Source organism: Peromyscus maniculatus, chromosome 13 (genome assembly GCF_049852395.1).
Source record: "Peromyscus maniculatus bairdii isolate BWxNUB_F1_BW_parent chromosome 13, HU_Pman_BW_mat_3.1, whole genome shotgun sequence".
NCBI classification, from domain to species: domain Eukaryota; kingdom Metazoa; phylum Chordata; class Mammalia; order Rodentia; family Cricetidae; genus Peromyscus; species Peromyscus maniculatus.
In genome coordinates, this window is record NC_134864.1 from 36,686,825 (window position 1) to 36,703,038 (window position 16,214).

Sequence of the window (16,214 nt, forward strand, 5' to 3'; positions counted from 1 at the left end):
GTCTCATTCTATACCAGATGGGCCTGGGATTTGTAACAATCTTTCTCTCTCAGTTTTCCATTGCTGGAAATATAGGTGTGAGCCACTGTGATTGGTCAATTTCTAGTTTTTTGATAAGGAACTGATGGACAGACATATCATTTGCCAAATGATACCCTCTCTCTCTCTCTCTATCCGCCCTCCCCTTGTTATTCTTCTTGGGACATGAGTCCCACATTTTTGTTACAAGTTTCTGCTGCTGCCCTTGACCTGCTTGTCCTGTGAGCCTGGTCAAATGGTCTCACAAATGGAGGGCTGGCCTCCCCTTTGCTAGCAAAGGTTGGATCTGTCAGGACACTGGAGGCAAGATACTCGGAGATGGACAGGGGCAGGGCAGGTTAAAACCTCAATATTTCCTACCTTCGGAATAGCTGTCTGACATATTTAACCTTTCCAGGAGATAGAGCTCAGAATGAGGCTCCAGTATGCCCCAAGAAGAGCACCCAATCCACCCTAGTGAAGAGTTTCCCTGCTAGCAGAAACCTTCAGACAATATAGACCTCATACACACAGAGATCATTGATATCCTTCCACTTCCAGTCTTCAGTATCTTATGCACATGTGGTCGAGACAGAGGACACTGACTTGGAAGTTGGATTGCAAGGAAATGTTACCACACGCTCAAGACATGAGGCTCATTAACATGTGGCCCATGTTCTTTTAATTAACTTTCCTTTGCATGAAATACTACCCTGAGTGCTTCCCCACCCCCAAAACACACATAGCCAACACCCCCAACATGGGCAATTAGATTAACAAACTTGCATAATTTCATGCCCCACCTCCACCTATTTCTATAAACTTTGCAGGATTTGTCGACAGCTTCCAACAAGCTCTTGAGTGAAATGCCCTATCACTGGGTTACAGGAGGTCTGGGGAAATTCTCGATGCTCTGTCATCTATGAAAATGGGCCAACTTGGCAGCGTTTAGGGTTCATCAACAATTGCAAATGATTCTTCAAATGTTTTGGGTTTGGTAAAACCTAAAACACATTTTTGCCAAGTACTTTTTCGCCTTAATTTTTCAAACAGTGTATTTTAGGGAACATTTGATCCATATGGTTTTGATTCATTTACTCTTGTATCATTGAGGGTTTTTTTTTTCTTTCCTATGGAGCCATTTGATGTGCAAGAGGCTTTCCTACACTCAGTTTAAAGCCCCTCCTTTTTAAAAGGAGGAAGTCCTGTTTGCAGCTCCAGAGGCCATACATTTTGAGACCCACTCAATTCAGCAACACTTAAAACTACATTTGGTATAAATCTGGGTCATTATGAGCACATTTTATGTTTAGAACAGACAGGCAGGGTTTCATTCTTGCTCATGAGTGAAACCAATGGCAAAATAAGAAAATAGGCTTAAATTACAAACAAAAAAAAAAGAAAGGAAAAAAAAGAAAAAGAAAAAGAAAAGATTTTGTTTTAGAGGACATTTAACTGTTAGTGACAAATCCTGAGGTCAAAGCTACACACAGAGACTGCCTTTCAAATTTTGTCCAGGTCTTGGGGAAGATGTAATCAAATAACCGTTACACCTGTCCTGTTTCACGGCTAATCTACCAAGAGGGAAAAATTCTCATGAAGAATTGCGAAGCAGCTTGACAATACTTGAACGTCCTCTTGGCACTCAGCGCTTCCGGAAGAGAGGGTCGGTCTGTGGAGCTCATCAGATCTGTTGATCATCCATCTCAGTCTGGTTGAATCATCACACGCTTGTAGTGTTGAGATCCCAGGCCTGAAACATAACCAGAAAGAGTGGCTGGGTCTCCACGCTAATGAGATGGCAACTGACAGTGTGAGATGCAAGCATCGACTTGCACTCTTATTCACAGTTCACAAAAGAAAGCCTTTACCTCGAATAGCCATCCAGTTGCTTTAAAGAAGAGTATTAAAATTGAGATTATTAGTGTGTAATGTATGTAAATTGCATATTTGGTGTCAGCTATGCATATTAGGCGGTTTCTCCATTTCATGCATATATGTATTAGACTACCCTGGTCCCATTTCAAATTAGATTTCAATCGCTCGATACAGTTTCTTTTGACAAACATTTGTTAATGCTGAAACTTACTAAGGTGAAGCAGCTAAGTGTTAATATATATACGCTAAAGTCGAGACTGCTTTTGATTGTGCTTGTATTTTTCTTTTGACCACCGAGCTAATCATGATCTCACAGTCTTTAGCAGCAGGGCAGGAGGGTGGTGGCTTGTTCATTAAGATCTAAGGAAGAACTTGCCACAGACGAGCTTAGTATACAGATGGACGATGATGGCCACTAAAACAAACTATTAGAGATAGTTACAATGTGTTGCTTTTCTGTTTCATCTGTGTTAATGAAAATCTTTATTATCATGCATGGATGATATTTCTTTGTGCCCCTCCACTTTTGTGCTGTTATTTCAGGTAAACACAGGAAGGTTTGATTTTTTTGGTATAATCAGCTCTCATTTCAAGAGAGCTGTCATCCCCCTCCCCACCCCGGGACATTTTGGGTACACACTCAGAAGCTATTTGAAGCTAGTATTACTGATAAGCCATTTGTCTCGCACATTTGACGCACAGATCCCGTACCCTCAGCTTACCTTGTATTGCCTTGAAGAACCAGACAAGCAGGTGGTCTGCCACACTAACTCAGTTCCCAAGGGAGCCACTTCCTTCCTCCACACTTTCCAGAAACTCATCCGGGGAAGAAAGAGGGGTGATTTTGATTAAAGAGATTTGTTGGGTGTCAAACAAAGCTGGGTTGGAGACACGTTCCGGATGAAAGGGGCTGTCTCCCCAAAGCCTCCACCTCTCTCTGGTTCTTTTCCAAAGCGGCCCATGAGCCCATTCCCAGGGCTTGAGGAGGCCCATGTGTTTACGAAGTACTCAAGGCTGTTTATGATCATAAATGAGCCTGTTCCAGCTACATCAGAAGAGCTCTGGGTCATTTGTATATTTCCAACAGGCCACATTCTGCTGAGGGGTGAGGGGCTTCTGCTTCCTAGTGAATACACTTCTGTTAATTCCTTTGTTGAATCCACACAGGCTGCCACTGACCTGGTGCCTTGAGTTTTGCTCTACAGGCTGAGGTCTCTACCCTTGAAAACATGAGGACACCCTGGCTTATGATGACTCTAGTTGTGACCCCTTGACTTATGTGCATTTGGAGAGTTGTGAGAGTAACGATGAGTTGCCCCAAATCTCCTTTTCATACACAGAGAGGGCACAGCAGTCAATGACAGCATCAGCATCCCAAAGAGAGCCACAGGCAAGCCTATTCTGCTGAGTTCATCTTTGTGTGTCTGCCGAGTTGATTTAAATAGCAATTCTGTCAGCTCTGTCTTTCTGTACATTAGACAACTTAGACGACGGCCTGTGGTCTTTTAGGCTCATTTGAATTCCTCTAGCCACTGAAGAGGAAAAGCAAAATTGAGTGTGATTGCTTCGTTTATAACTAAGCTACTAGAATAAAAAGTTTGTCCTTGTAGTCAGCAGTATACAGAAGAACCAGGCTAGGTTCTCACACAAGGCCTATGGTCTGAATCAACCCTTTATATGCGGTTGGAATGCGATGTAAAGCTTTTAATTTATTACTGCATTTGCAAAATGGCAATATCTAGAGAAATCTGAATACTTGCATATTTATTCAATTATGGGCTGAATGTATGCTCTGTGCTGCAAACACAGAAGACTTGATTCAGTCATTAGTTATGTACTGTTTTTTGTTTTTTGTTTTTTTTTTCTCTCTCACTCCCCCAAAGAATCTGTCTGGGTTTCATCAGAGGTGTATATTTTTCAGTGCAGAGTACAATATTTAAAAATTGCTCTTGGCATTCAGCTTGGGGTTGGCAAACTGTAATTTCTGAGACTGGTGGTTGCAGTGTCCCAATGACGAATGGAAGAGGTATCTAGCTAGGAGACCTTTTAAGATGGCACCATTGGAAAAGCATATTTATATTTCTATCTCTCTCTCTCTGTATATATTTATGAGCTACTGTGTGGCCCTTCAGTACACATAGAGAATGTGTAGTACTTAAATTAGGGTAATTGGTTTTCTGACACTCCAACATACCATTTCTTTGAATCGGGGACATCTAGCTTTGAAATATTCAGTTATTTGTTGACAACCATAATCACCCTACTGTGTTCTAGAACATTCTGTTACTTTTTATATCGAATTGGACCTGTGGACCCATAATCCATCCTGTCTGCACCCCTGTATCTCTCTGCCCTTTCTCCCATACCTTTCTGAAAATGCCATTCTTTCTGTTCTTTTTACTTTTTAGATGAACTTTTGAGCTTCCACATGTAATTGAGAATGTGGGGAGTCGGGCTTCTTTCCCTTAATGTAGGAGATTGTGCGCTCTGGAGATGGGCAGATGGCTCAGTTGGTAAAGTGCTTGCTGTACAAGTGTGTGGACCTGAGTTAAGAGCTAGGCACTGCAGCATATGTCTGTCATTCTAGTGCTGGGAAAGTGGAGACTAGAGGATCACGGGGGTTTGCAGTCCTTCCAGACAGCCTAGTTCAATCTGTGAGCTTCAGGTCCATGAGTGACCATGTCTCAAAAATAAGGTGGAGAGTGACCAAGGAAGACACTCTACATCAACCTCTGGTCTCTACGTGCGGGATAATACACGTGTCCACACACCTGTGTGCGTTCCTATATGGCGTGCTTTGTGGAGTCCCAAGTTAGTATTTCTAGACTGCAGGGATTTTTTTTTTTCCTTTTGTCATGTGTAGTGTAGGGGTAAGTTTCTTGGGTTCCACCTGGTTCCCTGGTCCTGCCCTGCCCCACAGTCCTGCAGCCACTTACAAAATAACCATTCAGAGGCTTAATATTATTTACAAACTGCATGGCCTATGGCACGCTTCTTGCTAGCTAGCTCTTTCATCTTAAATTAACCCATTTCTATTAATCTATGTTTTGCCACGTTGCCATGGCTTTACCGACCTGCTGGCATCTGGCTGCTCCTTGGGCTGAGACTAGGTGTCTCTCCCTCCTTTCCTTTCTTCTCTCCGTATCTCTGCTTCGATTTCCCACTTGCCTCTAAGCTGCCTTGCCATAGGCCAAAACAGCTTTATTTATTAGCCAATGGGAGCCACACATATTCACAGCATACAGAAAGACATCCCACAGCAGTCACGAGACACTGTGCAGCCAATCCTTAGTGCTAAACTAACAGAGGTGTCTTTTAAAGAAATAATGGTTCTTTTTTTTTTTCCCGTTCTTACAAAACACTCATGTGTCATTGAAACAGCTTGCACTTGCAAAGTTCTACTTAATCTATTATAATCTGAGATTCATACATGGCCCCTGTGGAGCTGTTCCCTTCCCTGGGTGCCTCTGTGGAAAACTTCCCACTCAGGGTCAACTCTTCTTTGATTCTCAGGCAGGATTTCTAATTTTAGCCTCTGTGAATGCCACATGACTTTATTTATAACTTGTTGAATACCAAACTAACAATGTTTAAGGGAACATTTCCTAGGAATTAATGAATGATTGATATCGCAGGTGGAGACCCAACTCATGGTCCATTTATCTTTAAAACGGTTCACTTTTGCACTGGCGGATAAGTGTTTTTAGTTAATGTTGGATGTGGCCTCCACCTCCATGTGTTCTCAGTTCTCTATATAAGAACCTGGGGGGTGGGTGGGAGGATGGCTACGTGTAAAGAAAAGGCTAAAAACTGCCTATTAATGTTTAGTTAGGGCAGATAAAGAGACAAAGGGAAGAGAGAGGTACTTGTTAGTCACTTGGTTGTGGTTTGGGTGTAATTCCCTGATTGAAACAGAACCCAAGATTAAAACCACTAGATTTCAAACCATCCTCCTTCTTGTCTGAATTCTGGGTGGAGGGAAGAGTTTTAGGGAAAAGGGAATGCACCTTATCTCACTTCTTTTCTCTGAGAAGCTGGGATTGGACTCATTGCAAGGAGGCAGTGTGGGTTTCTAGTGCATTGGAAGTTATTTGTGAGTCTCAGATTGAGCTGTGTATGCAGTTAGGGTTTGGTGAGCTGAAGTTTGCATGGGTAGATGCTTATCAGGGTGGGTCTGCCCTGAATTTCCTTAAATGCAGGTTTAGTTTATAGGAAATTAGAGAGACATTCCAAAATGCCATCTCATTAAAGCACTGAAGGATGCCCAAGCATAGAGCTTTTCCTTTCTAGAGTCAGAATTCTAAGTCCCAAAGGGTCAATTAGCATTTAGCAAACATATCCCAAAGCAGTCACGGACTAAAGCTGATGTATGTTTGATTTTCCACAGTTGTGTTCTCAGACAGGTTGCTGAAGTGGTCATGGGTTTGAGTACACACTCTTTAGAGGGCTACTGTGATTGTGAGAAAGTTCCTGAAAGGAGAGGAGTTAACAGCAGGTAATGCCATTCCTTGTGGAAAGGGTTGGAGACTCTGCTGTAAGTGATGAATGAGGGTGTCTGACCCACATCTGTTTTGCATTAGAATGGAACATTGCCCTGACATCCTCAGGAACATTTGTCAAGATTCCCTGGACAGAGCTTCTGTAAATTACATGCTGCGAATGTGTCAGGGTCAGATAAGAGGATATCATTAACTTCCCAAGTTTACTCAGGGCTCTGTCAGTCCACCGTAATACGCTATGGGCCAACAATTTTTCCTTGAGCTATTTTGTTATATTTTTCATTCATAGAAGGAAAAAAAGAGTGTGCCTTATCCCCCAATATTGAAGTGTTCCTTTCTCATAAATCATATTAATTATAGACATGGTCCCAAAGCATATTAAATGCAGGCATGCGTAAATGAATTAAAACATATGAGAATTTTATTATGTCCATGGTGGGTCCGACATAGTCGAGTATCTGTTGTGTTTGACAAGCCGACTTTTTCATCTAGGTAGACCGAATTTTTTCTTAATGGAATTTATTTACTTTTTTGATGATAGGTAGACATAGCATGACAGTTCATCATTGGCTAGAAGCAAGCTAGAATCATACATAGGCGTATATGTGTGTGTGTGTGTACCTCTTATAAGTCATTTCTAGGTGATTTGCCTCAAATTATATTTCATTCATTAGTCCTTAAAGAAATTTGCTTGGCTGAGGAGATAGCTCAGCATATATGAGGCTCTAGATTTGATCCCTAGCCTTTCAAAACAACAATAAAAAACAAAGATGATAATAATAATAATAATAATAATAATAATAACAGTAAAAAGTCCATGGCTGTCAACTTAATCACTTAGCTCTGCTGAGTAACAGGTACTGAAAAGAATTCAGAAACTGGATGTGATTTCTCTGTTTGGTCTCAGTGCGGAAGTTTGAGTTTAGTTGGGACGGTTCTTACCGTGCACTTTGCAAATGAAACTTGGAAGTCTGCGCAGCACGGAAGCCACACGTGTCTGGCGCTCATTCTCCTTTTCACCCAGCATTAAACATTGCTACTTGTAATATGTGAGCTGAAATTTAAAAAATAGGACTTCCTTGGCTAGGCAGGTTGCATGCTTCTCTCTCTGGTTGTGTGAAAGTCTTCCTGGCCCTTCGCCTAACTCTCCTGATGGGTGAGAAGGTCACCACACAGACCTCAAGAGAAACTCCTGCCTGTAGGCAACTTCCCTCTTTCTTACAGCTTTCAAACAGACAGGACCCCAAATCTAATTATTTAGATGCTAATCAATTGCAGAATAATTCCTAAGGCATTTGAATCTGAAGACGTTTTTCAGAGACCTGTGCATCGTTTAAAATTAAGGTTTTTTAGCCTCAGAGGTATACTTGCTAAGATTTAACCATTAATGGATTCCAGGGATACCTGCGTTGACAAAAGGTGATCAATAGACACTTGATTTTTTTTTTTTGTGTGTGTGTGTGTTTGTTTTTGGTTTGACTTTGGAAATAAATCACTTCGTAAAAATGTGTAGTCAGTAGACTTTTAGAGGGAAGAACAGGAGAATTAACAAACTCGGTAACTGAACAGCCCTGTGCATCATATCATATACAACTAATTCACTAAAGCTTTTTTTTTTTTTTTAAATTAACTTAATGTGTGTTGTTAGGTGCTAAGTCAGAAAAACATCTGATTACTTGAGAATAAGGAGGAGGATGAAGACATGAACATGGATTCTTCCTAAGGCGAAAAGAAACGCCTATGCATGCGTCCTAATTTGCTTAGTCATTTTAGATTTCTGATAAGCTCAGCACTTTTGAGGGAGGGACGGCAAAGCCATAATGTTTGTGCCAAGGCAAATATTTTCCAGACACATCGTTTTAAATGTAAATCTTAATTTGGCTCGCAAGTTTTTTTTTTTTTATCTTTTATATTTAATCTTACAATAGGGAAATTAATTCAAGAGAAATGTGGCATGAAGCCGTTGTAAAGAGCTGGTCTCTCCTGAACCATGTAATCTTCCAATCAAGATGTAAACAACCCATTCAGAATCCTGAAACTTGAGAATGAGCTGAAAGAGATCTTCAGAAAATGTCTCTAATAGAGCGGTGATGGGAGAGCGGGCGGAAGTCGTGGGAGCGCAGAACTGCGAGGTTTTGGATTTGTTTTTAAGGGTCACCTGTGAAACAGGTTGGAGGTAGAGAGCCCTGGCAATACTGGAGGGGCCATTCAGACATGTGCTTAACGGAGTGATGTGTTCAGATAACCCTGATTAGGCGTTTTATGTAACTGGACTTACAGGGTTGTGGGCCCGCGGGATGGCTCAAAGAGGAAAGATGCTTGCCACCAAGGCCCATGCCCTGAATTCCATCCCCAGGATGGACCTGGTGGAAGGAGGTAACTGACTCCTGCAGGCTGTCCTCTGACCTCCACAGCCATGCTGTGGCACACTCCCATCACCCCGCGTGCCATACATATGCATGTTCTTGTATGCACATTGCACACACATACAAATATAATGTGTCTTTGTATATCTAGGCCCCCAAACAGTCAAATAGACCCTCATGGTTTCCCAATAGGACAGAACCTTTATTTATTTAAGGAAACCCCTCTTCCTCCTTGTTAATCTCCCTCACTTACCTGTCATTTCCTAAAAATGTGGTCAGCATCTGGGAGGCAGAGTGGAAGCAGCTTTGAAATTGTTTTCTTTGAAATTATTTTTGAAAACAAAGCAATTGTCCTCCCCCTCCCCCATATATATTTTTTTTAAAAGCCAGCCTTGTAGTAGACATAGATTATTAATGATAAAAGGGAGGAGTATAGGAACTTTTTTACAACAAATGAAGATTTTATTTTTGGCTTTGAACAAGCAATTGCTGTAGGAAAAGCATGATGGGAGAAACAGTGGCGATGTTCTTAGACAGACTAGCACTGCATGGCATTCCATGACCGTGCTGGGGGAGGGCTAAGACGCTTATTTACTAACTTCTTGTGCATAAGAAGATGTTTCCGTAGTTTCCTTTGAATCACATGAAGCATAAAATAGCTTTTAAAGAAACATACTTAAAAGTGTAATAGGACCCTTCCACAGAGATTTGAGGTTTTTGAATTATGTCAAGGGAAAGTAATGCCGTTCCTAGTGATATGTTCACCTCCCCGACAGATTTCTTTTTTGATTTTAATTTAATTTAATTTATTTTTTTTTGAAACAGGGTTTCTCTGTGTAGCTTTTGGAGCCTGTCCTGGAACTTGCTCTGTAGACCAGGCTGGCCTCAAACTTGCAGAGATCCACCTGCCTCTGCCTCCCAAGTGCTGGGATTAAAGGTGTGCACTACCATCTCCTAGCCTTTTTAAATTTTTAAATGGCATGTTGTTAAAGTGGTGTATTTACATTTTTTTCATTATGAATTATTGAGACAGCCAGGTGGTGGCGCACACCTTTAATCCCAGCACTCGGGAGGCAGAGGCAGGCAGATCTCTCTGAGTTTGAGGCTAGCCTGGTCTACAGAGCAAGTTCCAGGACAGCCAAGGTTACACAGAGAAATTGTCTCAAAAAACCAAAACACACACACACACACACACACACACACACGCACGCACGCACGCACGCACGCACGCGCACACACACACATACAGAGACAGACAGACACAGACACACAGACACATACACAGACAGATACACACACACACACACACACACACACACACACACACACACAAATTATTGAGACAAATAACATGATAAAGATTTATTAGTCTTTCTCCCCTCCTTCTCCCGACTCGCCCTCCTCTTGGTTTCCCTTCTCTTCGGAGAATGGGTTCTCTAGGTAGCTCAGGCTGCCTTGAATCTCAGTCTTCCTGCCTCTGCCTTCCGAGAGCTGGGATTTTAGGCCTGTGTCACCATGCTCTGCTCTCCAGTCCTTAAGATGTGAGGAGCACAGGGTCACAACACACTCGTGGGGCTGCATCAGGAGATGAAAGGGAGCGCGGACAACTGGTTTTAAGTTCTCTTTCTTCCTTCACACCAGTAACGGGGCCGTCTGTTCTTGTCATCGGGTCAGCTCATCAAGATGTCCTTCCTGAGTTGAAAGGAGTGTGCTTGCTAAGTGCCGAGTCATCGCTACTCTTTCTTTCTTCCAGATGCTCTCAAACTCATGGTGTGGCTGAGATCAGCCTTAAACTCCTGATTCTTCTGCCTCCACCTCTCAAGTGCTGGGATTACAGGCTTGTATCTATGACACCCAGCTGTAAATTATATTTTAAAGACTTTAAAAAAACATACACTCCTAATTTGGATTGAAATAAGGTATTTTGTAAATTAGCATATCAATGAAAGTTGGTGAATTTTTCCAAAGACACACTGTAAAAATTATCTGTACTGACTCAACGGAAGGAGGGGGGAGGGAAGGAGGGGGAAGAGGAAGAGGGGGAAGAGGAGGAAGAGGAGGAGGAGGAAGAAGAGGAGGAGGATCCCTGGAGGTAGTAGGCATCCAGGAAATAATTTAAATATATTCTTGGTTACATACAAACCTTTCAAATGAAATTAACTTATCAACGGTGTTGCGCAGGATCCCACCAATGGCCACACTCTAGCAACGGTCTTCCTGTAGCTGTGATCTTATTGATTTGTACTTCATTTTGTTAAGGTCACTTGCTTGCCATCCCCAATAAAACTATGTTTGGCTACTGATGACTAAACTTTCTATTAGTTTTTTTTTTTTTTTGGCACACTTTGCTATATAACATTAACAAATTTAGATCCCTCAGATGGTTTTCAAAATTTGGATTGAAAGTAGGGCAGGGAGGGGAGTGACCTTTTGGGTGGAGAAAGGCATTAAGCACCTCTCTGGGATGGTGCCTTGTGGCTCACTGAAGATGGATCTGTTTAAAATTTTGTTAGGATTTTGTTTACTTTTAGGTTGTGCAAACTTTCCCCCAAGGAAGCTTTGGGATCTTGTTTTCCAATCGGAGTAAGAAAGCCTTATGGGGGTGTATGACTAGCTTCCTACACCACTGTGATGGAGCCCTTCCATCCAGGAGCCTGTTGCCTGCCTGTAAATGGAACTTAGCACTTAGCGCAGAGGACTGCGGTCTGGGTTTATTTCTGCAGGACCTCGATGGACTGCTTGCTGTGCAGCTGTGGGGTGACTCACTTAAATGCTTTTGTAGGAGGACTGTTTTTCTTTGTGTATGTGGGTTTCTCACCCACTAGTAGACTTCTTCTGCAGTTGCTTTTTGGGAAAAGTCACTTTCTGTCATGTGTGTGGACATTTTCTAGTTTTCAATTAATTACCCACTGACAGTCCATGTTGAAAGGGTTGGAACGACCAGTGCATGTGAGTTTGGGAAAAGCTTCCTGGGTCTGATCTGAGAGTTTTTTGTCCTGTGATGACTGTTTGTTAAGGTGTCCTATTCCCTGGGGTCATTTATAGCCCTAAAACACCCCACGTATGTCTTTTCTAACACTTCTTATGTGGAAACTGAGTCTGAGAAGGAAGACGTGGATAGGATTTGCTTTGGCTTTTTGAGACAGGCTCTTGCATTATAGCAAAGGTCAGCCTCCAACTCGGGCCAAAATCCTTTTGCCTCAGCCTAGACCCTAGGCGCCATGCCTGCCTGCCTGAAGAATGTTTGGCCATTTGTTTGGTACCACTTGCTTAAGCAGCGCGGGGCAGGAGGGAGCAGGTGTCTCAGCTCTCATGTCTCACAAATCAAAGTGGAAAAGTGAGATTGTGTAGTAGGCGTAATGAGGGAAACACAGGGGAGCACAGGGAACACTCGGCAAGGGGAATGATCTCTCCTTGCTGACTGATGGACCAAAGAGAAGCTGCTTTGAAAGGGAACAGGATGGAAAAAAAAATGGAGGTTTCAGGATACGTATACAAAAATTTAACTTAGATTTATTTGATTTTTATTTTTTCCAGTGCTGGGGAAAATGGGGTATGGGTCAGACTCAGGGATTTCTCCATGTCAGACAAATGCTTTACCACAGAGTTACACCTCCATCCCTATCTTCTAATTCATACACACACACACACACACACACACACACACACACACACACACACACACACATTATATACATGTACACAATGCATATATATGCATGAACACATACATATATGCATGCACATGTACACACATTTATATACATATATACATGTGAACAGATACATACAAATGTACACATGCACATATGTGCACACATGTATATATACTTACACACATATATGCATACACACATATACACATGTACATGCATGCATATGTGCATGTGCACACTCAAATATGTGCAAATGACTTTTTAATTGCATGGCTGGGGATATAGCTGTGTGGTAGAGTACTTGCTTAGCATGTGTAAGTCCCTTAATCCAATCCCCAGAAACACACATGCACACATATGTACAGGCACACACATGCACACATGTGCAAGCACTCTCTCTCTCTCTCTCTCTCTCTCTCTCTCTCTCTCTCTCTCACACACACACACACACACACACACACACACACACACACACACACAATCACTTGGGTATCCAGATGTATTATATTAGGAGCTTTTCTGTATAGACTGATATAATGTCTCCGTCTCTCTGTCGCTTCTTTTCTTTGAAATTACAGTCTGATGCTATCACAGCGGACGTGGGGTAATCTCTCCTTCTCTGTCTTCCTCTCCTTCCTTCTCTTCCTTCTCCCTCCCCTTCCTTTTTTTTTTCTGAAACTGCAGTCAGATGTTATCGTTGGGTGAGGTCATGTGGCTGCCACTTTGAATCGAGGTCAAAGTCCTCAGAACGAGCGGCTCCTCAGCGGATTCCTAAAGACATAAAAGTTGGCCTTTCCAGGTCTCGCGATGGTTCTGGGCTCGCCGTCTGTTTGTGCCCGCACTTTAACTTCTTCCAATCTGCCTGTTGCTGCAGGTCATGGGACTTCTGACCAACCACGGTGGGGTACCGCACCAGCCTCAGACCGACTACGCTCTCTCCCCTCTCACTGGGGGACTGGAGCCCACGACCACGGTGTCAGCCAGCTGCAGTCAGAGACTGGAACATATGAAGAATGTGGACAGCCTGCCCACTTCTCAGCCCTACTGCCCTCCCACCTATAGCTCCACAGGCTACAGCATGGACCCTGTCACAGGCTACCAGTACGGGCAGTATGGACAAAGTAAGCCTTGGACGTTCTAGGGGGTAGTTCCTCCTGGAAGCGAGAGAGATCACCTCTTGTCTGAGAAAGGGGAACTGGAAGGCTGATTAAGCCTTTCATCCCAGTATCAGCTCTGTGGCAAAGCCAGCTGATTGCCACAGCACAGGCTCCCTGGTGTAATTATTTTCTTAACTGATGTCAATAACATCTTGCAGTTATTAATTGCTGGGACGTAAAGCCGGATGGTCGGTAGGTAAAACACAGAGGTTGGCCAAAATGAAATAACCTCTGGCATTAGAAACACGTGTTCTTAATGAGGTCAGCGCCAGGATCATATGGGGATAAGCCCGGGACACAGAGTTGTGTCAAACTTGTCTCAGGAATAAAAATATTAGTCTCGATCCTTTGATACCGTGGTATTAAATATGACATTGTCAGCCTGTAGCTGATCTTGCCCCTAACTGTGAATTGTCCCAGCGTGACCTAAAAAGCTGCGTGTGTTTCCTTACAGGTGCCTTTCATTATCTCAAGCCAGATATTGCGTAAGTGAACTGTCCACTTGGAGCTAAGCTGGCCCTGTTTCCGGCCTCCACAGACTAGACATGAAGAATCTTCTCAGAAAAACAAAAAACAAAAAACAAAAAACCAAACAAAAATAAATAAATAAAATAAAATAAAAAAAAGTCAGCCTTTGGGGGAGGTGGAGACAAAAGAGATTGATTTTCTTTCTCCAGTAGTTGGTTTCAGATTCTTTGAACATAGTGGACAAAAAGCAGTGGAGTTGAGGAAGACCCACAGCTACAAAATGCACCAGTTAAAGGCAGCGACATAAGCTGGCTGCACGTCAAAATGTTCCCAACTCTCAGTTTTGATCAAGACACTAAAACATTCCATTTGTGTGTGTGTGTGTGTGTGTGTGTGTGTGTGTGTGTGTGTGTGAGAGAGAGAGAGAGAGAGAGAGAGACAGAGACAGAGACAGAGAGAGACAGGGACAGAGAGAGACAGAGAGAGAGAGAGAGAGAGAGAGAGAGAGAGAGAGAGAGAGAGAGAGAGAGAGAGAGAGAGAGAGAGAGAGATAGACTGGTCTGAGCAAGCAGAATGTTTCCATATATCACAGTTGAATTCTTGAAATTGAACAGGTTTGATGTCCAAGGCTGACCAAGTTTATCACATTCACAACTGCTTACATCACGAATCAGGAATGGAGGAATCTTTGACTTTGGCACACTGGAAACTGATAGGAAAACCAACACCACCTTTTTATAGGGAGCTAGACTAGATGTGAAGGATCTCCCCAATAAATTATTACCACACCCTCATTTGTAATCTAGTTGTCAATCAATGTCCCAGACATGTCTTGTAAAAGGATGTGGGATAATGAGGAAAATCGTGTTTTCTGCTGTGGGGATAGATGGATGGCGTTTCATTCATACCCAAGACACATTCGTTTGGAAGCCAGTCTGAGTGGGGAGAAGGGCATGATGGAGAAGAGGTGACACCAGTCACATACCTGCTTCTCAGCGTGCAATACTGTGTACCTCACAGCTGCTCTGGCACTGGCCAAGGTGAGAGAAATGAAATCAGAACTATATTTTTGCAGGTGTTCTTATTTTTGCAGCCCGTAACTCATCATGGTAGAATGCAGCGATGTTGGCTCTTTGCCAAACCACCAATGCCCCGACCTGCTTGCTCCTTTTGCCCAGAGATCATGTCCGAGAATTATGCTTTCTACAGTGACGCCGTTTACACTCGTCCCTTATCTACGAAAGGCAGGGCAAGAACAGAAATGTCCATGTGGCTCTCGTGTACTTTTAAATTATACAATGATACCCAATATTAAAGGATGATCGGGAACAGAGGTTTACATACATTTTTGTGGTGACATTTAGGATGTCAATAAATCTGTGTTTTGAAATGTTAAGAGGAAGAAGGTGGGAGGTGCTGTTATTTATTTCTTTCTGTTCCTGGAACCATGAATGAGGTAGGCACCAATACATTCCCTTTAGACTTAAGAACAATGAGGTAGTTCATTAGTGGGACTAGACATAGAACTGAGTTATTTTATATGTTGGGCAAGTGTGATGGAACAGGAGACATAGTATCTTTGTGTTGCAGCCTCAGCCAACAATGATGTGTTGTAAAAATGTCTTTCATGTAAAAAGTGCAGTAAATATTTACTATTTATAATGAATAAACAGTTAATGAAAATGTGCCAACATCGCTTTTTTGGGGGGGGAAACTGGTGATTGTAGAATGAACGAGAAAGGGCCAAGGGGGATACAATGAAGCAATCATCCTGCTGTTCCCTTGGACATGGGACTGTGACATGGACAGAAGAGTTACATATAAACACAAGATGCTGGCTTAAACATACTCTGCAGGACTAAATCATTGATTTTACAATGTCAGGGATATGGAATCTAGAAGCCCCCCCACCCCCCGCCCCACCTGTCCACCATTTTTGGTTCTCTCCAAGGTGTCAGATCCCTTTGGTATCATTTGGAAGTGTGTCCCCCAGTGCACCAGGCTCTCTCTTCATCCCCTAATTCCTCTGCATTGTACATTCCATTGGAAAGATGTTTGGCAGCTCCTTTCAGCCTTGGAAGGAAATGGCACCACCTACTTCCTTCCTTGTTTTCCTTTCCTTCCCCTTCCTCAGCATTTCCCTCCTCTCCTCCCGTCCTCACTCCATCCCAC

General features: G+C 42.7%; 1 protein-coding gene across 1 annotated transcript in view; it reads left to right on the top strand.

Moving 5' to 3' along the window:
• The window catches only part of Pax3 (paired box 3), a 95,384-nt gene extending 79,659 nt beyond the window's left edge, over window positions 1-15,725 (top strand). The window contains exons 8-9 of the mRNA XM_006972127.4: window positions 13,292-13,538; window positions 14,029-15,725. Coding sequence (XP_006972189.1) covers window positions 13,292-13,538; window positions 14,029-14,063 — 282 coding nt within the window. The 3' untranslated portion in view covers window positions 14,064-15,725. The remainder of the gene's footprint in view (window positions 1-13,291; window positions 13,539-14,028) is intronic.
• Window positions 15,726-16,214: the final 489 nt, after the last annotated feature.